The following is a 22,071-nucleotide window of genomic DNA, read 5'->3' as shown; positions in this document are numbered from 1 at the left end:
GGGATGTGCAGGGGATGTGCAGGTAGCCATGGTGACAGTGCCCAGGGACCTGGTGCTGGCATGGCAGCTCCTTGTCTGGCTGCAGCAGGGGTGTGTGGCTGCAGCAGGGGTGTCTGTCTGGCTGCAGCAGGGGTGTCTGTCTGGCTGCAGCAGGGGTGTCTGGCCGCAGCAGGGGTGTCTGGCCGCAGCAGGGGTGTCGGGCTGCAGCAGGGGTGTCTGTCTGGCTGCAGCAGGGAGGTCTGGCTGCAGCAGGCACAGAGGGGAGCACGGTGGGGCCAGAGGTGCCTGCCCTGTCTGTGGAGCATCCTGTGCAAGGTGAGCATTGTCTGGATGCACAGAGCAACCTTCCTGCTGGCTCCTGGGCAGGCAGAGTGCAGGAGGATGTGAGCCTCTGCTGCTCCCCTGAAGGGTCCTCCCTCAGGCTCCACTGCCATGGGAAGGGGTGGTTGGAAGAGGTGGAGGAAACAGGCACAGAAAATCTGTGTGCTGGAACAGGCTTTTCCTGGAGAGAGCCTTTTCATGCCTTTACACGAGAGAGGAATTTCATGCCCTTGCTAGCAAGGCAGGGCTCTAAAATGGACGGACTTGAGAAAACAAGAGACTCTGTGCATCAAATTCACAGTGGACTGAGAAGAATTCAGGGAGCCTGAGAGGCCAGTGTGATGAGTTCCTGCATACAGGGCTGTGATGAGACGTGATTTGTGTCCTCTGCAGCAAAGAGCTGGTTCCTGTGATGGTGGGAGAGACCAGCTTTGGGGGGCACAGGCACCTGGTTGTCAGCCAGCACCTGTTGGTTTCCTGGGTTTCTCTGCTCTGCTGGGCAGTCCCTGGGCTGCTGGGAAAGCTGGTGCTGCCCCACCTGGGTGTGAGCATCCCTCTGTGCCAGCTGCCCGAGGAGTGATGCTTTGCAGGTCACAGCGTGGCTTCCTCCAGGGTCTGTTTTTCAGCCATTTCCACAGAAATGAGCAGGAGTGGTCAGGTCACTTTGGACACAGGGGTGAGTCCACGAGCCACCAAAGGTTTCTCAGGAAGGTGGAAGAGGAGCTGGAGGGTGGTTTGCATCCTGAGCTGTGCACAGCGTTGGGCTCGGGGAGGTCTCTGGCTTTCCTGTCCTTTGTCTGAAGTTCTCCTTCCTCCTGGGTGACACACGGCCTCCTGTCCCCAGCCCGGTGGCCTCTCACTCCTTCTGCTCTGAAGCTGTGGAGCAGTGAAAAGCCACCCCTGAGAGCAAGCTGGGCTTTGTGGGAAGCTGCATTTGAGACATCAAGTTTCTCTTTTCACTTCAGCAGTACCATAAAGGGGAAAAAAAATAGTGTTTAAAATATTCCATGAACTGAGTCAGAGGTAATTTGGACACTGTTTTCCTTTGCTCTGTAGGTCAAGCTGGTGATGTGCACGGCATGTTCTTCCTGTCAGGACAAAAATCTAATATTTCTGGGTGCCCACAACCTTCTTTAGACTCATAATAGGAAGCTGGATGCCCTCAGAGTGCCGCAGGCAATATTAAAGCACTAATGATGCAATCAGTCTCTTACCCCAGTAAGAAAGGGAAGAATTACGCTGCCCTTGCTGGGCACAGTCCTGCTCTGAGGTGCCACCAGCAGTGTGGCACTGTTCCCAGTGGGCAGGGACTGCTCACCAGGTTGGGCTGGAGCAATGGGATCTTGGTTCTGGCAGAGGCCCCTGGGAGATGTTAATTTAGCCTGGTGCAGATGGTACTGAGGAGTCGTCCTCCCCCAGGGTTTTGTTCCCTAATTTTGGCTGCTCGGTTATGATTTTGCCTGTTCCTGCTCTGAAAGGAGGAAGAATTTTTCCTTTTTGTTTTTGAGCCTGTGTGAAATACCTCGGGGGGAAGAGGGGAAGTGAGAAAATGTCATTGCTGAGACTATTTCTGGAGGCACGCCCCTGCGGGTGAGACGGTGCTGAGCAGGCAGTGTGTGGTACCCAGGACTGAGGGAGGCTGGTGGCCTGGGGCAGCTGAGCTTGGGTCCCTGGTACATTTTTAACCTTTGCCTGGTTCAAATGCAGTTTGTCACCCGGGTCTGTGGTGGCTGATGCGGCCCTGGGGGGCTGCCAGCAGGAAGAGCTCCACTTCCAGCACTGCCAGCCGGGGTATTCCCAGTGCTGGAGCAGGGTGGGCTTGTGCAGGGGCTGCCCCTCACCCTCCTGGACAGCAGGAAATGGAGATGTTTCCCTATGGCCATCCCAGGGGCCTGCCCTCTCGTGCTGTGACATCCTGGGGCAGGTGTGGGGTCTCTCTGTGCTTTGGCATGTGACGAGGAAGAGTTGTGGGAGTGATTGTGACCTACTGACTGAGGCGACCTCCTGGCAAAGGGGAGTCAGGTCCTGCCCTGCTGTGTGTGTCTCTGTCACCTTTCCTGCTCCCCTGTCACCCTTCCTGCTCCCATGGCACCCTTCCTGCTCCCCTGGCACCCTTCCTGCTCCCCTGTCACCCCTCCTGCTCCCCTGTCACCCCTCCTGCTCCCCTGTCACCCCTCCTGCTCCCCTGTCACCCCTCCTGCTCCCATGGCACCCTTCCTGCTCCCCTGTCACCCCTCCTGCTCCCCTGTCACCCCTCCTGCTCCCCTGTCACCCCTCCTGCTCCCCTGTCACCCCTCCTGCTCCCCTGTCACCCCTCCTGCTCCCATGGCACCCCTCCTGCTCCCATGGCACCCTTCCTGCTCCCATGGCACCCCTCCTGCTCCCCTGTCACCCTTCCTGCTCCCCTGTCACCCCTCCTGCTCCCCTGTCACCCCTCCTGCTCCCCTGTCACCCCTCCTGCTCCCCTGTCACCCCTCCTGCTCCCATGGCACCCTTCCTGCTCCCCTGTCACCCCTCCTGCTCCCCTGTCACCCCTCCTGCTCCCCTGTCACCCTTCCTGCTCCCATGGCACCCTTCCTGCTCCCATCCCACCTCTGGCAGTTCACACAGGGCTGAAGCAGCACACAGGATGCAGTGGATGGTGCTGCAGGGGGACAGGTCTAAGGCTGGGCACCTCCCCGGGGCTCTCCTGGTGTGGTGCCAGCTGAGGTCAGAACTTCCCACAGCCACTGTCACTATCCCACACTCTGCACGCAGGGCTCTGCTGGGTCTCATTTCAGCGTGCCTGGCTATACCCAGAGCTTTTATTTTCAGACATGTTAATTGTGAGCAGTTTAGAGGCAGAGCCGGGCAGAAATCAGCTGGGAGGAGTGTGAGGAAGACATGACCTGGGGGAAGATGAAGCGAGAGGAAAACGTCACACTGCTGTTGATGCAGAGCTTTGACACAGATCACACAGGCCAGGAACAAACGTGCTGCAAGCAAACGACTGCTCCAGATATTTTCTAGTACCTGAATTATGGCTTCAAAGCCTGCAGCATGGGTTTGGGATTTTTTAAAAATAATGTCCTTAAGAAGAGCTCTAAAATTCAAAGAATTTCCATAGTTTCATCTCTTTAAGGCTGTGGGCAGAGAAGTAGGAGTTGAAATAGCTGGATTTCAGTCCAAGTTCTTTCCCTGGAGTTGAGTGATTTCTGTCTCCAGCTCCTTATACCCTCTCTCCCTCCACCCCTTTCTTTCACACATCAGACAGAACTCAAATGTCTCTCAATTTAAAGCTTTTTGGTGCTTGGATGAGAACACTGGGCTAGAGCTGCCTCTGCCCAGGGGCCAGCACTGCGTGGAGTGCCAGGGGATGGGAATGCTGTGAGCCTGCACCAGGCTTGGATCAGTGGGGTGGAAGGTGAGTGATCTGGTTGGACCTTGGGCAGTCAGAGGCTCTTTCTGGCCTCGGGGCTGCAGTGGCTCTGGGCTCCTGGATCCCCTGGGCACGGCAGAGGATTCTGGCTGAGCAGCTCATCCCATCCTGGGGCACAGCTCTGCCCTGGTGTTGTGCTGTGCCCTGGCACAGCCCAGCTCCCCCTGCCTCTCCCCTGCCCAGGGGCTCAGAGTTCCCACCTTTCCTCCTCCCCTGGACTGGCAGAGGGTGATCCCCTGGTGTAGCCCAGCTCTGGGTGGGTGCAGGTGGTTGGTTTGGGGAGGTGAAAGGTGTGAGGACACCTGGGCACCAGGTACAGCCCCTGGGCACCAGGTGCAGCCCCTGGGCACCAGGTACAGCCCCTGGGCACCGGGTACAGCCCCTGGGCACCAGGTGCAGCCCCTGGGCACCGGGTACAGCCCCTGGGCACCAGGTACAGCCTCTGGGCACCGGGTACAGCCTCTGGGCACCGGGTACAGCCCCTGGGCACCGGGTACAGCCCCTGGGCACCAGGTACAGCCTCTGGGCACCGGGTACAGCCCCTGGGCACCAGGTACAGCCTCTGGGCACCGGGTACAGCCCCTGGGCACCAGGTACAGCCCCTGGGCACACGCCCACCCCTGCAGCCAGGCTCATCCCCGGGCTCTGCTGTGCCCTGCAATGCCCAGAGCGTGGTGCAGGGAACAGCATCTCTTTTCCTGGGATTCGTGATGGATGGGAGCTCACACCCAGCTAGATGTCAGCATTTCCATTCCCATGGGATGTCTGAAGCCTGGCTGTTAAAGGACGGGGGTTTGGGCGGTGGTCAGGCTGCAGGTGCCACTCCAGCCTGCCAGAGCTGCTGGGGAACCAGAGGATGCCCGTGTGCCACATGGGGGCTACTGGGGGGTGCCTTGCTGGGCTCTGGGATGGAGGCACCTGTTTGCCGTGAGAGATGCAATGATGGGGTTTTGGTTCCTGAGGTTTGATGCCTTTAGAGGGATATTCCCGAGGGCACAGGAGGGCGAGTGGAGGTTCCCCTGCCCAGAGCCAGCCTGGTGCTGTGGCTGCAGCGCTGACATTTCGGGGCACAGAGGGAGAGGCGGCCCCAGGCTGGCCCCGGTGACCCCCTGGATGGGGGCTCGGTGCCTGGGGCGCCCCCGGGGGCGACGTTTGGGGGCGACACGGCCCCGCCGGTGGTCCTGCCATTAGGAGAAATACGATATTTGCAGCGTGAGGTTGCGAAAAGCCTGCGGCCGCGAAAGAAAAAAAAAAGGAAATGACTTTTTTTTTTTTTTTTTTTTTTTTTTTTTTTTTTTTTTTTTTTGGTGGCGTTTGTGTGTGCGCCTGTGCAGCGCTGCCGCGCTGGGGGCGGCCGGACGGGACCGCTGGGGTCCCCCCGCCCTGGCCCCGGCAGGAAGCGCCGCTCCGGCCGTGCCTGCACGGCTCCGGGGTCCTGTCACCGCTGTGCCATCTCTGGTGTGCCATCTCTGCTGTCCTGTCACCGCTGTGCCATCCCCGCTGTGCCATCTCTGCTGTCCTGTCACTGCTGTGCCATCTCTGCTGTCCCTTCACCGCTGTGCCATCACCGCTGTGCCATCACTGTCCCGTCACTGCTGTCCCCGCTGTCCCCGTGGCCGCAGCGCCCCGGCAGCACCAACATGTTCCAGAGGAAGCGCAGCGTCTCCTTCGGCGGCTACGGCTGGTGGGTGCCTTCCCCTTCCCCTTCCCCTTCCCCTTCCCCTTCCCCTTCCCCTTCCCCTTCCCCTTCCCCTTCCCTCCCCGGGCCCTGCCGCGCTGCCGGGAGCCGAGAGAGGAGCTCTCCTTTCCCCCGGCGGCTGCAGAGCAGCGATTCCGTGCAGGGTCCTTCCCTTCCCTGCCAGCGCGGGCCACGGGAGGGACCTCATTGCCCCTGTGCCCGCCTGGCACAGCTTCAGCCCAGCAAAACCTGCCCAGCTCTGATGGGCAGCGGGGGGACCTCCCCGAGGGCTCCTGTGACCTCCCCGAGGGCTCCTGTGACCCCCCTGAGGGCCCCTGTGACCTCCTGAGGGCTCCTGTGGGCACGGCAGGAGTGTCTGCCCTGCACCTTTCTCTCCTGCTTTCCCTGCTCCTCCTGTGCTCAGACAGGGATGCTCACGGCCACCTTGGGCACCCTGGGCTGTGCACCAAGCTCCCTCCTGCTCCAGGGCAGGTTCCCAGCGCCGCTGGCACCTCCATGAGTCATCCCAGCCTTGCCTGTCCTCAGCAGAGCAGCAGGGCTGCTGCCTGCACCCCAAATTCAGCGGGACTGTTATTCCTGTCTCTTTTTTTCTGAGAGGTGTTGATCTCCAGGGAAACAGCTTAAGGAGACCACACCTTCTGTTCTCCTCCTGCCCTCTCTCCAGGTCTCCTCTCCGAGGTGTTCTGTGCCTGTTCTAAGTCTGTAATTGTGATGGTGTTTGGGGCAAAAGGCTGCTCTGTGCCCCCGTCCTGCAGGGGCTGCAGGGGCAGTGTAGGGGAATGTGGTGTGGAATGGAGCAGCCAGAGACCAGCTGGGGAAATGCTGAGTAACTGTGAGGGCTGTGAGGGCAGCTGGTGCACAGAGGCTTTCGGCTTTGGGGTCCCCTGGGATGGAGCTCACGCCTGGCTGAGGCCAAGAGAGCTGCCTGGGCTGGGCTGTGCTTTCTTTACACACAGAGGGGAAGGGAGCGCTTGGACAGGCTTCGGTACAAATGAGTTTTGTGATATTTGGGCTCTTTTGGTGGTGGCCAAATCGCAGCTCTGGGGCAGCCCTGCCCCAGGCTGCTGTTGTGAGAGGGGCTCTGGGGCTGTAACTGCCCAGGGCTTCCTGCTGTGGTGGAGCAGAGCCATGACCCTCCTTGGCAGGGTGCTCGGGGCCAGCTGGGCCTTGCTGTGGTTTTTTCTTGCTGTGCTTTGGCAGTTGCAGGGGAAAGAAAACCACGAGCTGGAAAGTCACTCAGGAAAACGGGGTCTGCACTGGCTGGTGGGGGCTGCACTGGCTCTTGGGGGCTGCACTGGCCCTTGGGGGCTGTGGTGGCTCTTGAGGGCTGCACTGGCTCTTGGGGGTTGCACTGGCTCTTGGGGGCTGTGGTGGCTCTTGGGGGTTGCGCACTGTTGCAGTTTGGGCTGGGGAAAGGAGTCATGGGCTTTCCTTAGACACCACACCAGTCTCTGCACGGTGAGAGCTGCAGGGGAAGCCCCATCCTCCCTGAGCTGTGGGGTGGGGCTCCCAAAGGGGTCAGTGCACTTTCCCCGGCCCCTGGGGAAGACACTTGCCTGGAAAGCCCTGGAGCGGCCCGGAGAGCCCTGCCCTGGGCGTGAACTGGAAAAGAAGGGACCTGCCGCAGCCCCGTACCTGCACCTACATCTTCTCACGGTCCCACCCTTCCTGTGGCCCGGCGTGTGAGATGCCGGGGCACACCCAGCCACCTCCTGCTGTGGCTGCACTCGCTATTTTCAGCCTCTGCTGGGATGGAAGTTGCTATTTTTTTCCTCTCCACCAGCTGCATCAGCTGCCGGCGAGGTCCCGGAGCAGCGTGCCCGTCCTGGGGGGCAGATGTGGTGCCCCAGTTTGGCTGCAGGGATGTGCAAAGCCATGTGGGTGCTGCCCCCGGGGCTGGTGCTGCCCAGGCCGGGGAGCCCCAGGGCTGTGGGAGTTTCATTCTGCTGCCTTTGGAGCAGGGCAGGGCAGGGCAGACAAACGGCTCTCACAGTCACACTGCAACTGCGGTTTCCCAGACATGGGAGTTCATTTCCTGTGGTTTTGTTTCTGGTTCTTTTTTCTTTTCTTTCGGTTGTTGTTGTTTCTTTTTCTCCCCTTCTCACTCTTAAGAAGCCAAATAACAACAACCGTTTTTCCTTCCCGTGGTTCCAGAGGGAGCCACTTGTGCAGTTCCCACTCAGGGACAGGTCCCATGGGAGCTGCCCCAGCCACCCACTGTCCCTGAGCTGCTTTGCCTCTGCCACTGAGCTTGGAAGCAGCCCTGCTCCCCAGCCTGCTCTCCTGTTCAACATGATTTAATGATCAACAAGGTCTGGGCAGGCTTCTGAGGTATTAAGTCACAATAGCAGGTGCCCTAGATCTATTTTTAGGAGCAGCAGCGTGCCGGCTCTCCAGAGCACAGCATGGGAGCTGATGTTTGGGGAGATGCCTGGAACGGAGCTGCTGTGGCTGTGGGGTTTTATGAGGGCGAGGCTGCTGCAAGAGAGACCCTGGGAAAGGTAATGGAACCTGTGCCTCGATGCCTGCCAGGCTCAGCCCGTGGCACAGAGTGCTGGGGACCCCTGTGCCACCCATGGGTGCAGCCCCTCCTCAGAGTGGAGCCCAGCCTGTGGGTGGAGAAGGTAAAGCTGCGAGTGGGGGAAGCTGCATTTCTGTGGCCGTGCCGTGTCCTCTGCGGCCACAGTGCAAAACAAGAGGGTGTTGGGGGTGTTATTTTGCTGCTCAGTCTTTTTTTGAGATGTGGAACTGACTCCGTGTGGCAGATAACAGAACATTGTCAGTGCCTGCCAAAAGACATTGTTTCGCATTTTGAGACATTATTATGATTTTCATTAATTAATATTAATATGACTGTAACCACCATGATTCTGAGGAGATGAGCACTCATTACTCAGCGCCAGGGAAATGAGTGGAGCAACTGGGGCTCCCAGTCCCACACGAGCCAGCTGGGGCTGCTCTGTGTTTTGTCTGCCCGGGGCCAGGTTGCAGTGTGTGGGGTTTGGTGGGATCTTCCCAGCCCTCCAGGGCTGTCACAGGTCCCTTATCTGTGAATCTGTGGTTTGTGGCAGCTGTGCTTTGGGGAGAGCTGGGACACAGGTGATGGATGCACTCTGCTGCCCAGCTCACCTCTGGCATTCCAGACTGGGAGGCAGCAATTTTGCACCAAGAAAAAACTCGGGGGATTTTTTCTTTCTTTCTTGCTGCCAGGCTTCATTTTGGGTTAAATCTTGGTAGATTTTGTTTTCCAATGAAGCCTCTCTGTGGTGATCATCGTGTCAGCCGGAGCGCTGGCACCCCAAAGGATGCGCTGAGGTCGTGTTTGGCAGCAGCCCCCAGCACCCAACCCCCTCCCAGCGACATCTGGAGCCCCTGTGCCTGCAGTAACACCCTCTCTGCTCTCTCCCCAGGATCGACAAGACAATGCTGGCCAGCCTGAAGATCAAGTGAGTACCTGGCTCTCCTCTCGCAGTGATTTCAGTGGGATGTGTGGTGCTGGGAGTGTGGGGGATGCTTTTCTGGGAGCTGGGCTCCAGCTGGTGCAGTGGAGTCCAGCCATGCCCGCCCACTCCAGGACATGTGCGTGTCCCACAGTCTGTTCTCCTGACAGCCTGGAGTGAATCAGGCACTGGGGGCTGGCAGCAAACACGGTGATGTGATCAGTGTGAGATGGGTGGGCTGAGGTGTGCAGGGGCAGCTCACAGGGCACCAGCTCTGCCTCGGGGCTCGTGGGGCTGGGAATCAGCAGCTCAGGCTGGCACTGAGCTTCTGGGCGTGAATCCAGTCAACTCTGGAGCTTCTGTGTTTTGTTTTTTGGTGAGGTGGAGCAGTGGGCACCTGTCACCAGCTCCTCTCCTGTGCTGCTGAGGGGCTCTGGGCACTGCTCTGGAAGGGGTGGAGTTGTTACTGGGCTCCAGGAGTGTCCATCCCTTGGTGGGTCCATCTTGGATTTGCCCCAGACTTGCTGGGCACCGGTGGGTGGTGTGGGCTGTGTGGCTCTGGCAGGGTGGCTGCTGGGCCAGCTCCTGTCCCGTGCTGTGATGGGGTGAGCTGTGTGGGTCACCATGCCCGCTGGGAAATATCCTCGGCCGATGGGGAGGAAGAAGGAGATGAAGGTCTGGCAGTGGTGGCACCGATGATTTTCTGCTCGTGGCTGTCTGGGAGCTGCCCCCTGTTCCCACCAGCTTTGTCCTCCTGGCTGCACATCCTGGGCGCTGCTCCCTGCCCTCCCATGCGGTGCATCCTCCCCTCTCCTGAATTCCGGACAATCTCCCGGCTCGGGGTTCCCCACAGCGAGCAGCTCCAGCGCTATCAGCTCCAGCCCGTGCCGATAAGAAATGCTCTGGCCGGGCCTCCCCTGGGCCCCAGGCAGTGCACAGGGTGATGGCTCATGCGGTTTCCCTCTATAATCATCCTGCAAATTATTCATTAATGGAAAAGTATCCGGAAAGCCCGGGGGAGCTGCTGCCTGAACCAGCCGGGAAATGCCCCCTGTAAACGGCCCGGCAGAACCGCTGGGGCCGCGCTCACGGCTCGGGTTGTGCTGAAATGATGAGGAGTCAATGTTTATCACTTTGGGGAGCGGAGGGAACTCTCTGCAGACTTTCCTTTCCCCGCCAAGCTGAGAAGGACTGAGCTGCTCCTTGTACTCTACACTCTGCCCTGATTGTTTTTTCCTAAGGCTGTTGCAGCAGCAGAAACCCCCTGGACCCTGCAGTCTCCGCCGTGCCCGGCAGGTAATGCCGTGCCTGGAACGCTGTGCCGGTGCCTGGGCAGGTGAGGGGCTGGGCCGGCCACGTTCCTCTCTCTGTCTCCCCTTTTCCTGCCCTGGCCAAAGGAAGGGCAGTTTTTATGAACATCCACTGCTGTTGGCATCCAACGCTTCCCCAACCCCGCGGTGCTTCTGGTCTGTGGGTAGGCCGCTTTATTAAATGCTTCTGTAATTAGGGCTCGGCCCAAATGCGTTTTGTGTTTGTAAAAAGCTTTTAAAATTATAAAAACATTATAAACGCGAACTTTCGGGTTTTTAGCGCCCTCTTGTTATTGCTGCAGCCTCTGTGGGAGTGTCCTGGTTTAACCCGCGGCACAGAGGCACCAGGCACCGGAGGTTTTCTTTCCCTGTATGAGCTTTACCGAAAATGGGAGCTGCTTTCCGCAGGCCCTGGAGCACCCCAGGGAGCCTCGCGGTGCTGCGGACACCAAACCTGAATTGCAGGACCCGGGAGGCCCCTGGAGCCGGGGTTTGGAGGGACAGAGCAGCGGGAGCGCTGATGGAGGAGGACAAGCCCTGCCTGTCCCCAGAGGGATAAACTCGCCCACACGGGTCAGGATAAACTCACCCCCGCAGGTGGCACTGGGGCACCAAGGCAGCTCTCCCTCTGCCTGTCTCTCAGCTCTCCCTCTGCCTGTCTCTCAGCTCTCCCTCTGCCTGTGTCTCTGCGTTTTCTTCTTCAGTTCGTGTTTCCTCGGTTCCTATGGAAACCAGGGATGTGTCCGAGGGACTGGAGAGGAGGATGAGGCTCTGCGGGGCGGGAGGGCCGGGAGAGGGGAGGGATGGGGGGTCTCGGCACCGCGGGCAGGGCTGGGCTCACCCCCCCGGCTGGCAAAGGCCCCGGGGCTGCAGGTGGGGAGAGAAGGGTTTGCCCGGGGCTGGGGCATTCCCGGGGAGCTGCTGCTGAACAGCCACACAGCCTGGCCCCAGTGAGACACCCGGGGAGCTCTGGGGAGTTTGGGGCTGGCTGTGCCCAAGGGAGCTGTGCTATACCCCGGGGAGCTGTGCCATGGGAGCTGTGCCGAGCCCCGGGGAGCTATGCCATACCCCAGGGAGCTTTGCCATGCCCTGGGGAGCTGTGCCGTGCCCCAGGGAGCTGTGCCGTGCCCCAGGGAGCTGTGCCATGGGAGCTGTGCTATACCCCAGGGAGCTGTGCCGTGCCCCAAGGAGCTGTGCCATGGGAGCTGTGCCGTGCCCCAGGGAGCTGTGCCATGGGAGCTGTGCCGTGCCCCAGGGAGCTGTGCCATGGGAGCTGTGCCGTGCCCCAGGGAGCTGTGCCATGGGAGCTGTGCCATGCCCCAAGGAGCTGTGCCATGCCCCAAGGAGCTGTGCCATGCCCGTGCCTGCCGGGCACAGGAATCTGAGAGCGGTGACACCCAGCCAGGAGCTGCTGTGCCCTGTCCCACCCCTCGGGTCTGAGTGTCCTGGCCACAGGCCAGCCCTGGCTCTGGAACCCACTGTCCTGAGGCAGGAGGAAGCTCCGGCTGCCACGGGGAGCTGAGAAATGCTCCTGCCCAAAGGCAGCCTGTGGGGGATGAGGAGTCTGGGAGAGGGCTTGGGGAGACTCTGCTCACTGTTTTTGGGGTGCACATCCCAGAGGGGGGAAGCAGGCACTGGTGCTGCTGTGCTCAGGGCTGGGGCTGTTGAGAGCTGCTGGGACTGGGGCCAGCCCAGGGAGCTGTGGGATAGAGACTGAGACCCTTGGGCAGTAAGTGCAGACCCTGGGGTTTGAGTTGGACCAATTCCAGCATCATCCCTACTTTCCTGTTACATTTTTTTTATTCCTTACCCACTTCAGGGGAAAGCACTTGGAGCAGCTGGCGAAGGGGAATCGTGTCCAGAAGCAGCTCCCCAGCCTTGCTGGGTGTTGGTGTTTTCTTGTGCCACATGAAGTCTCTGTAGGGAGCTGGAAGTGTCCCCAGGGTCGTGAGGTCCCCGTGGTTCCCCTGGGGGCAGGGCCCCATGCAGCCCTAGTCAGACACGGGGTGTCTGAGGTCAGGTTGTGCTGCTGGGAGGGAAGGCCTGAGCCAGATGGCAGCTAAGCTGCTTCCCAAGTGGGAAGGTCACCCTGAGGGGAAACATCAGCCTGCAAAGGATCTTTGCATGTCAAACAGCAGCTCTGGCCAGGTGAGGCAGCCAGGTGGGTTTGTCTGCCTCTCACAGCAGCCCAGCAAGTGCAGGGGTCCCCAAGAATGCAGGCACAGACCCTTGAGCCCCCTTGGCCTTGTAAAGTCCTTGTATTGGGGATGTTGGAGGTGGAAAAGTGGGATGGGGGCTCGTGGGGCTCTTCCTCCTCCTCTGTGGAACAAATACAAACTGGTAGAGTGATGTTTTATGGGGGTTCACCAGCCCTTTGCCTGCTGACAGCTCCTCAGCCTTTGTGCCCTGGTTATTTCTCATTGGTATTGACGGGGTGTGCTGAGAAACCACAGACTGTTAAACAGAAAAAAATCTGTAAAAAAATCCCCTCCTTCAGGCAGAATCACCTCTTCTTTTAGCCTTATAAAGCAAAAATAGCACGAAAATAATCCTGTCTCTGTGGAGTGGAGGAGCCATGTACAGCATTTCCTGGGAGTCAGGGAGTGTGCAGTCAGAACTCACATGAAAGAGCATGTGATGCTCCTCTGCCGATGGCAGCAGCAGGATGAAGGTGGGAAGAGATGAAAGATTTACTCGACCTTTGTAAAAAGAGCTGTCCAGGCTTGAGGCTCTTTAATGCTTGATGGGCTGGAACTGAGCTAATGGGAAGACGTGGGAATGATTTAGTGACTCGGAGGTGGCTGCACTGACTGTGGCACTGATCTTGGAGGTTTGTGCTTGGGTCCTGTGAGGACAAGGTCTGGTGAGCAGATTGCATCTAAGTAAATTCCTTTGACTTATTAGCACTTCATAAATGGATAATTGCATGTAAATGTATGTTTTGCAATTATATTTAGCCGGAGAAGCACATGCAAAGGAAATGCTGTCGGAACTACTGCACAGCAGCCAGCTGCAGCACACAGGGAGAATTCCTATCTCCATCGCTCTGGAACTGCTCCTCTCCATTGCTGCCAGGCGTGGAGCCAGCCCAGTGTAAACCCAGCAGTGACCCCCACCAGGGACATGGATGGATGGATGTCCCAGCTCTGGAGCCTGGCAGTGACCCCCTTCTGCCAGAGTGCCTGGGGAAGGGCTGAGGGTGCAGGGTGTTCTGGGTTGACTCCTAAACCAGGACACAGGCCCAGGCTGCAAGGAATCCCCTGGACTTGCAGAGAACTTTAAACTCAGTTTAAACCAGTGCTGGGCTGGAGGGGCAGGATGAGGCCAGGTTGAGTCTCTCAATGGGTCAGTGCTGGATCAGTGTGTTACTTGTGCACCCAGCAGAGTGCAGGGCTGGGCATGGCATGCCAGGCAAAATGAGTCCTTGTGCTGGCAGCAGGTCTTGTGCTGGGTTCCTGCTGGGATGAAGCCTGTTGTAGTTCCAGGGAGCTGCAGGTGTGTCCCCAGGGTGGTGACAGGTCTCTGCTGCTGCCGTGGGTGGTGGCTGCTGCTGTCCCTGCACGCCCTCAGCTGCTGGAGATGCTTGCTGGGCTGGTGGCAGGGCCGTGGTCTGTCCTTCCTCATTGGCCCAAGGAGATTTACCAAATCCAGCCAGTCCCAACGTCTCCCTGCTATCTCAGGCAGGCAGGCGGGAGCGCTTCCCTCTTCGTTGAAGGGCAGTTATCGCCCTGGCTGCCTGCCCACACCCAGCCCTGCACCACACAGCATCCCCTCAGCTCGTCTCACAGCCGGCTGGGGCAGAGGAAGTTTTCACAGGAGGAGGAGGAGGAGGGTGCTGTCTGCTCTGAGGACTTGGACTGTTTCAGCCATTTAATCTGGTAAGCCTTAGCTATATAAAATTTCAGGCTGGGGGAATGGGTACTGGCACAGCTCCACTGGTGCTCCCCCTTGGTATTTGACTCTGTGCTTTCCCTCAGTGGCCTGGTGTAGATATTTGGGTCTGTGTGAGGGGTTGTTCCTGCAGCAAGCCCAGCCATGGGGCAGGGGAGGTGGGTTGGGATCTGGAGGAGCAGACTCCACTCCATGGTGACGTTGGCGCGGCGGCGCCTTCCCGTGAGTGCCGCCCCGTCCATATGTTAAAATGTTGTTGTTGCTGTCAGACAGCCTTCCCGTATTTAAAGCTAGATTATCCACAATTACATCTGCCCAGAGGACGGAGCAGCCCCACGTGGGTCTATTTTTAGCTCTGTCTCAGAACTAATAAACTGTGCTGGTTTTTCCTCCTGCCATATTTATAGCCCGTTAGGCTGGGGAGTTGTTTGCAGTCGGAGGGCGGCTGCTGGGAGAACAGGCACCTTCTGAGAGCAAATATTGTCGTGACGGGTGGAGGGAGCCATCATGGCCCTGGGGATTGAGGCACCATCTGCCTCTGGGTTCCCTCCTTGTCTGCAGGAGTCACTGAAGTCACCCAGGCAGGATTTCCAGGGGCTCTTGCCCCACTTGATGTGCCCACTGGCCTCCCCTTGGCTGTGGCTACGTGCCCTCTCCCTGCCAAGGTGGGTGTGATTTGGGGAGCCCCATCTCTGCCAAGCCAAGGAGCCCAGAGCAGGGTAGGCAGCGCTGGCGTGGCAGTGCAGGCGTTGTGCCAAAGCCTGCGGTTTGTTCCTGATGATAATTTTGTTAATTACTGTACCGCTCCCGCCGGCTGTCGCTTTCCCTGCGAGCTGGCAGGGCCCTGGTGTCCCGGTGTCCTGGTGCCCTGGCGCCAGCAAACCCAGGGTCGGGCAGGGATGGGCAGCCACTGGCACCCAGTGGTGTTCCTGTGCCATGGAATGGCCTGGTGCTGGCAGGGCCCTGGTCCTGGACTGGAAATGGCCCTCTCCATCTCTGCTGTTTCATTTCCAGTGGGGCTTGTGATGCTCTCAGTGACCCATACCGTATCCAAGGACCTCACATCTTCCAAAGCCTGTTGTGAAAACATGGCTCATCTCAGGCTCCCACCCAGAAGAGATGTGTAGAGGCTTGACAGGTACTTGAATAGGTCAGAGCTATATTCTGAGTCTCTGTGAAGTCTCAAAGGTCAGTCCTTTCAGGCACTGTCCTGTCTCGTTCCTCTCAAATGTTACTGGTGTCACACCAGGGACTGTGACAGCTCCTTTTTCCTACAACAATACGGTGTTAATCCTTTCTAGTTGAGAATGCAGAGTCCACTTTCCAAAGCCCTGATAAGATGATCTGGCTCTCTTGTTCCCGGTCGTTGATGAGGTTGCAAAGTGCGAGGTGATTTGAGGAGGAGGATGGTGGCTCTGCAGCTAAAAACGGCTTCATTTTCCATCTTTTCTTATTTGGAGCAAGAGGCAAGGAAAAAATCTGTGAAGCAGCAAAAAAACCCAGGATGTGATTGACTTCAGAACGTTCCCTGTAGTATGGATGTGTCAGAGATAATACCTGTGTTTTAGCTCCACAAATTATATGTCTTTTAATGCTTTCACATCAAACAAGGTGTGTGAGGGAGGCGGGTAATTGAGCTGGTGTCATCTCCAGAGGAGTCACTGGGGCCTGGGTGCTGCTGCTCCTGCTGCCACCCCCTGTGGCACTGGGACCTGCTCTGTGACCCCCTTGCTGCCACCTCCTCCTCCCACATCCCTTGCAGCATCCTCGGGAAGGGCATTGCTCCACTGAGGTTAAAGTTTGGGCCTGATCCTGAGCTTCCAGCTGGATCCCAGTGGTGATTGATCGGCAGAGTGGCTCCAGGGATGGTCTTTGCTCTGTATGGGAGGCAGAGCCAGGCCAGGGGCTGAGCAGGGTGCTGGTGGTGCTGAAGTGTTGGGCCAGTGGCACACGTTAGCAGCTGTGCATCCCAAATCTGGCTTTATTAGTGATGGTACTGATGAACGGTGACATTTAGCTCACTGATTTGCTAGCAAAATTCAGAGGATCTGCTCATGCTGTAAAGACTAATTTCCTCTGCTGATTTGATCTAATTTAATTGGACGCTGAAATCTTGGAGCTCATCTCTTCAGGAGGCCTGTGTTCACGGGGAGAAATACCCCAAATTATCAGGAATACAATTTCCATGTAATTGTGCTGCTGTCGTGGCCATGACTACCTCGTCCTGTATCAACCGTGCTGCAGCTGATGCAGCCCCCAGTTGCCATCACACAGCCAGGCTGCTGGGCAGGAAGACCCCAGGGGTGACTCAGTTGGGCTGTCTCAATTACAGGACAGAGTTTGGCTCATCGCCACATGGCACACAATGGCTGGGAGAGGTGTACGAGAGACTCCTTGTACCCACAGCTTGCTTTGTTCCTTGATAAATGAGTCCTGGAAAGCCACCCACTCGTGCATTCATGTGTTGGTGGCACGGTCAGTGTTCCAGGCCCCTGGCACTGATGCTCTTGGGTGGCTTTCTTGAAGTTCTTGGCCTGGCTGTGGCTCAGGTCTTGCCCCTTTGGAGGTGGTTTGGTTCAGTGTGTCTGTCACACAGGAGCTGTTTCATTGGGGTGCTCTGGAGCCTTTGTGCCCTTGAGCAGGGGCAGCCTGGGGTGTTCCCAGCACCTTCCTTAGCTGTGCTCCTCAGCATCCCCCTGCCCAGGGGAGGGTGACAAGACCCAGCTGACCTCAGCTGCTTTCTGCAGCAAGAGTTCTTTCATTTTTGTTCTTTCATGGTGGCTTTGACCTCTGTTCCTGCCTGCTCCTTGGGAGGGCTGGAAATTGTGCTGGGGAGGTGAGCACTCGTGGACCCTGCTTGGCCACAGGCAAGGCAGAAGGTCAATGCTTGACTGCCCTTGTCACAGGGATGGGCTCTGGACAGGGCAGGCTCACTGCCTGTGTGCTCCTCCTTGAGCTCAGCAGGTAAATTTCTCCTTTCTTGCACTTCACCCCTGCTCCTCTGTACAGGAGCCACAGGCCAGGGCACAGGGAGCTGCCAGGGCTGGGGCACTGCTGTGCAGGGGGGCCTTGCCAACCTGTGGGGTGGGAGCTGGGGCTGCCCCGTGCCTTGGCACACATCCATCCAATCTCTCAGACCTGGTGTTGGGGTGGCTGGTGGCATTTCTGGGGAGATAAGCTCGTGGTGCTCTGTCTCTCCTTGCCTCCATGGAACTGCTGGCTCTGTGCTTTCCTGGGATTTCCTTCATGTCCTTCTAACTGAAGCCATAAAAGAAATTTCTAATCAGATTACTTGGGGCTGGATGTAATGTAATCTAAAGCTCTATTTTCTTGTGATACTTCTCTAAAAGTGGGTGCCCTCTTATCCTCCTCCTGCAGCACCGATTGGAACACTATAATCGCTTTCTCCCTCCTTTGCAAGCTCCCAAATCCATTTCTGCCATGCCAGGGAAATCGGGATGTGGCTGCTCCTTTGCAGGGAAACAGTTGCTATTTTTGGGTTTCGGGCCGTGTTGCATTGTCTCCTTTTGTTCCTCTCTGGCTCCCAGTGCTCGGGGCTGGCGCAGCTGCCCCATCTCTGCTCTCCCACCTGGGCACTGCAGGTTCCCTGCTCAGGTGGGAGGCAGTGCCCAGGGGGGCTCTGGGTGAGTGCCTGTGGGGTCCCAAGGGGTGGGGAAGGGTTCCAGGCAGATCTCTGGGCTCAGGCACGGTGCCCCAGGGTGGGGCTGGCTGTGGCAAATGCCTGGCATAGCTCGTGTATTTCTGGCACTGCCCCTCGTGAGAGAGAGAACCAGAAATATCTCCTGCCCAGGGAGGCACAGAGGGCGACAGGGACGTGTCCTGCTCTGTCTGATGAGGCAGCACCGTGGCTCTGGCTGGAGAAGCCCTGAGTCACCCGAGCTGTGGCTGTGGCTCAGGTGTGAGTGTGGGGCTGGGTCTCTGCAGGTGGAAAGGCCCCTGCAGGTGTCAAAGGAAGATTGATGGGCTGCTCACCTATGGGGGGTTTCATCTCACAGCAGCTTCTATACAAAAGCCAAAGTTATTACATAAATTAATGGCTTCATAATAATATTAATAGTGTCATTTATTCACAGCGGATTCAGTACTTCTGGGGATAAAGGCTCAGTCTTGTTCTGGTGTTTTCATATCTCCCTTTCTCAGCAGGGTCCAGAGGGCTGCCAGGTGATGTGTTAATCACGGCGTGTAATTGTCCTGGCCTGTCCTGCACTCCCTCCAGCCCCTCAGGCTTCCAAGTTTGCTGCCAAACTGCTTTTTCTGAAGAAAATGTCAGGGCATTTTTCAAGAGATATTTATTTCTTCATAAAACCAGGGCAGCTGCTTACCCTGGAGACAGTTCAGTGACTGAAGGGGTGACGCTGATGTTTTAAAGGAAGGATGGAGACTTGGAGTCTCTTCAACTGCAGGGTTCTGTCTTGGGAGATGTCCTCTGGGACATCTGGAGATCCTCTGGGGGTGCTGGCCCTGACAGGGGGTCCCTGTTGCAAACATTCAGGAAGGTGATGGAAGCTTTGGTGGCCTCCCTGCAGGAACAGGAGCTTGGATGGAGCTGGAGGGGGTGAGGCATGGGGAAGACAGGCAGGGCAGGAACTTTCAGCTGCACCAGCCCTGCCACCTTGTGTGCCTTCCCAGGATCCCTGACATCCTGCCCTGGTCCCTCCTGGAGAGGCTGCCAGATGGCAGAACCTGAGAAATGCAGGGCAGGTTCTGCAGGGTCTCTCACAGCCAGAGGTGATGTCCTGAGGAGCAGGAGGTCCTGGTTCCTTTGACCTGTGTGAGCACCCAGCCCTCCCAGGAACCCACAGCCCCCAGCCCACCCCAGCCCCCCACCATCTATTATCCTGCCCTCAGCCTATAAATTAAAAATCAGCTGCAATGGGTCCAGAAGCAATTACTTCCATTGTGGGCTGAGCCATGTTTGGTTGGAGAGGGAACACGACTGAGTTTCTGCTCAAAGTTTGTCTATTTCCAAATAGAAGAGAATTAAACATCTTAAAAAATCAATACAAAGCCACTTCAGCATAAACCAAGAGGAGATTAATACTTAACTTGTCTGCAAAAGGGGAGGGGAGATGTGGAAAATGTCTCCAGAGAGGGAGACTCAATGAAATTTGAATCTGCCTGTTTAATGTGAGAGCTAAAAGATTTAAAATTAACCTCCCTCCCCCTCCATTAACTGGAAACTAATTTGAGAATTGGTGTAATTTGGCACAGAAACAGGATCTAATTTTTTTTTTTTTTTTTTTTTTTCCCTGTGCCTGAGAAATTTGTTAGACTGATAGCTTCAGCTTGAAGGAAAGCAGACAGGTATTTTCTGCAGGAAAAGATCTGTTGATCCACCAAAAACTGTATTGAAAAGCTTGGCAGAGGAGGCAGCACCCAGGTTTAGCAAGATTCATTCCTCTCACCTACTCACATTCTCTCACCACCATTCAGAGTTTGGCATCACCTGATGTTGTTGTGACGAGACAGAAATGGACTTTGGAAAATTTGGAGAAGGAGTTGGACTTTTTCCTGTGGGGGAGTGGGTACCTCAACACTTGTCTGCTGGAACTGCTGCTGCCTCAGTCCCCCCAGGGATAACGAGATCTGATGAAATAATACAAAATAATACAAAATAATACAAAAATACTGTTCTTGGGTTTAAGTTTGGGTCTGGACTCTCTGGAGTGCTCCATGTGCACGGGATGGGTGCTGTGGTGACACTGAAACGCTGTCTGGTTCATCTGGGGTGAATTCATGTTGAGTGTTGATAAAAATAACATCACTCCTGTTTTTATCTGACTTACAGTGGGATACAGAAAGAGAGTACGGCAATGATAGGGGTTTTGTTGTTGTTGTATTTAAAGAAGCCAAATGATTAGAGATTCTGCTGAAGTGTTTAGACAGAGGAGGCCAGAACTGAGGTTGTGTTGATCTCCTCAAGGCTGGGAGACAAGGGGGTGACGGGCAGGGGAGGTGGGTGAAGCAGGAGTGTGGCAGGCAGGATGAGAGCGGCTGCTCCCTGCCAGATGTGCTCTGTGGCCTCTGCAAGCTGTTTCTCCTGAGCAAACACATTTATTACAGGCTTTGCCAGGGGAGCCCCACGCATTGTTAATGATTGACTGCCCCAGCTGGGGGTTCCCAGGCAGCTCCTGTTCCGTGCTGGGCTCTCGCTCTCTGGGTGGGGAGCAGGGGGCTTTCTCACCATCTCTTCCCTAGGAACTGTTCAGGTCCTGCCTGAATGGATGGTGGATGTGGCTGCCTGCAGCCTGTGTGTGCCCCCCAACAGACCCCTGTTTGTGTCAGGGTCCCCCCAAAGCCCTGAGCTGGCTGTGGCACCTGGAGCAGCTGTCCCAGGGGCTCTGTGTCTGTGTCCCTTTGCCAGGGAGGTGCTGCCCTCCCTGCCCTGAGGCCGGGCCAGCTAAACCCACCTGGGCAGTGGCCTGGGCCGGGTGCAGGAGGGTTGTCTGGACTGTTCCTGATGGCTGCGGGGCTGTGAGACCCAGCAGGCTCTGGGCAGGTGCTGTGCCCTGTGCTGTGCCCTGTGCTGTGCTGTGCTGTGCCCTGTGCTGTGCTGTGCCCTGTGCTGTGCCCTGTGCTGTGCTGTGCCCTGTGCTGTGCCCTGTCCTGTGCTGTGCTGTGCCCTGTGCTGTGCCCTGTGCTGTGCTGTGCCCTGTGCTGTGCCCTGTGCTGTGCTGTGCCCTGTGCTGTCCTGTGCTGTGCTGTCCTGTGCTGTGCCCTGTGCTGTGCTGTGCTGTGCTGTGCCCTGTGCTGTGCTGTCCTGTGCTGTGCTGTGCTGTGCCCTGTGCTGTGCCCTGTGCTGTGCTGTGCTGTGCTGTGCCCTGTGCTGTGCCCTGTGCTGTGCTGTGCTGTGCTGTGCCCTGTGCTGTGCCCTGTGCTGTGCTGTGCCCTGTGCTGTGCTGTGCTGTGCTGTGCTGTGCTGTCCTGTGCTGTGCCCTGTGCTGTGCCCTGTCCTGTGCTGTGCCCTGTGCTGTGCTGTGCCCTGTGCTGTGCTGTCCTGTGCTGTGCTGTGCTGTGCTGTGCTGTGCCCTGTGCTGTGCTGTCCTGTGCTGTGCTGTGCTGTGCCCTGTGCTGTGCTGGAGGGATGTTGTCCTGTCTGATCCCACACCTGGCAGCAGGGATGCTGCTTTCATCCCTCAGACTAGGAACTTGCTCAAAGTGCTGCAGCTTGTCCCGTGTCTAATTCCTGTGAGAATTAAACCGGCAGAAGAGAATGGTGAGATAAAGGGGGCAGAGGGACCTGGGTGTTTTATCACCACGGCAACAAGGATTTCCAGGGAAAGGTGCTGAGGTGAGAAGTAGATAATTTACAGTTTACTTTATAAAAAAAAAAAAAAAAGAAAAAAGAAAAAAAGAATTATTTTCCTGGAGGGAGCTGTGTGCCAGCTCCGGGTGCGAGGGACAGGCTGGGGGCTGCTGCAGCCTGGGCTCAGGGGAGGGATGCTCGGCCCTTGCAGGGGGTGGCAGAGCCCGGCTGGGACCGGCTGGGAGGTCCTGGGGGGCTTTGCTGCGGTGAGGAACCGCCTGTGGGGCAGGAGCGGGTCCTCCCTCTGGGGGGATGAAGGGGCTGTGCTGGCACCTCGCCCCTGGCGGAGCCCGGGGAAATCTCCGTGCGGGGTGACCGGGGGCTGTGCCGGGACAATCTCCTGGCCGGGATGACCCGGGGCTGTGCCGGTCCCGGGCCGGTGACGCGCTCAGAGCTCCGCCCGCGGAGCCGGCCCGGGGCTGTCCGGGGGTCTGCGGACACACCCAGCCCCCGGCCCGAGGGGCAGCGGGGCAGAGCTGGTGCCATCCCTCGGGCGCTCCCGCGGGGCTCCGTCACCGTCCCCGCGCTCGTTCCCGTCCCCGCGCTCGTTCCCGTCCCCGGGCTCGTTCCCGTCCCCGCGCTCGTTCCCGTCCCCGCGCTCGTTCCCGTTCCCGGCTCGCTCCCGTTCCCGGCTCGCTCCCGTCCCTGGGCTCGTTCCCGTCCCC

The 22,071-nt window shown here is 57.7% G+C and overlaps 1 protein-coding gene across 8 annotated transcripts in view; it reads left to right on the top strand.

Moving 5' to 3' along the window:
- RAP1GAP2 (RAP1 GTPase activating protein 2) overlaps nt 1-22,071 on the top strand; it is a 52,679-nt gene that overhangs the window by 4,132 nt on the left and 26,476 nt on the right. For 4 of the 8 annotated variants that reach the window (XM_083875202.1, XM_083875205.1, XM_083875201.1 and 1 more), the window contains exons 1-2: nt 7,852-7,939; nt 8,849-8,884. In XM_083875202.1, the coding sequence (XP_083731328.1) occupies nt 7,854-7,939; nt 8,849-8,884 (122 nt within the window). In that variant the 5' untranslated portion in view covers nt 7,852-7,853. Of the gene's footprint in view, nt 1-4,713; nt 5,424-7,851; nt 7,940-8,848; nt 8,885-13,988; nt 14,067-22,071 lie in introns of those variants that run through there. The other 4 variants (XM_083875204.1, XM_083875203.1, XM_083875208.1 and 1 more) reach the window with 3 other exon arrangements.

This window comes from Zosterops lateralis, assembly GCF_965231275.1.
Source record: "Zosterops lateralis genome assembly, chromosome: 19".
NCBI lineage: Eukaryota > Metazoa > Chordata > Aves > Passeriformes > Zosteropidae > Zosterops > Zosterops lateralis.
This window is presented reverse-complemented; position numbering and strand designations above follow the sequence as displayed.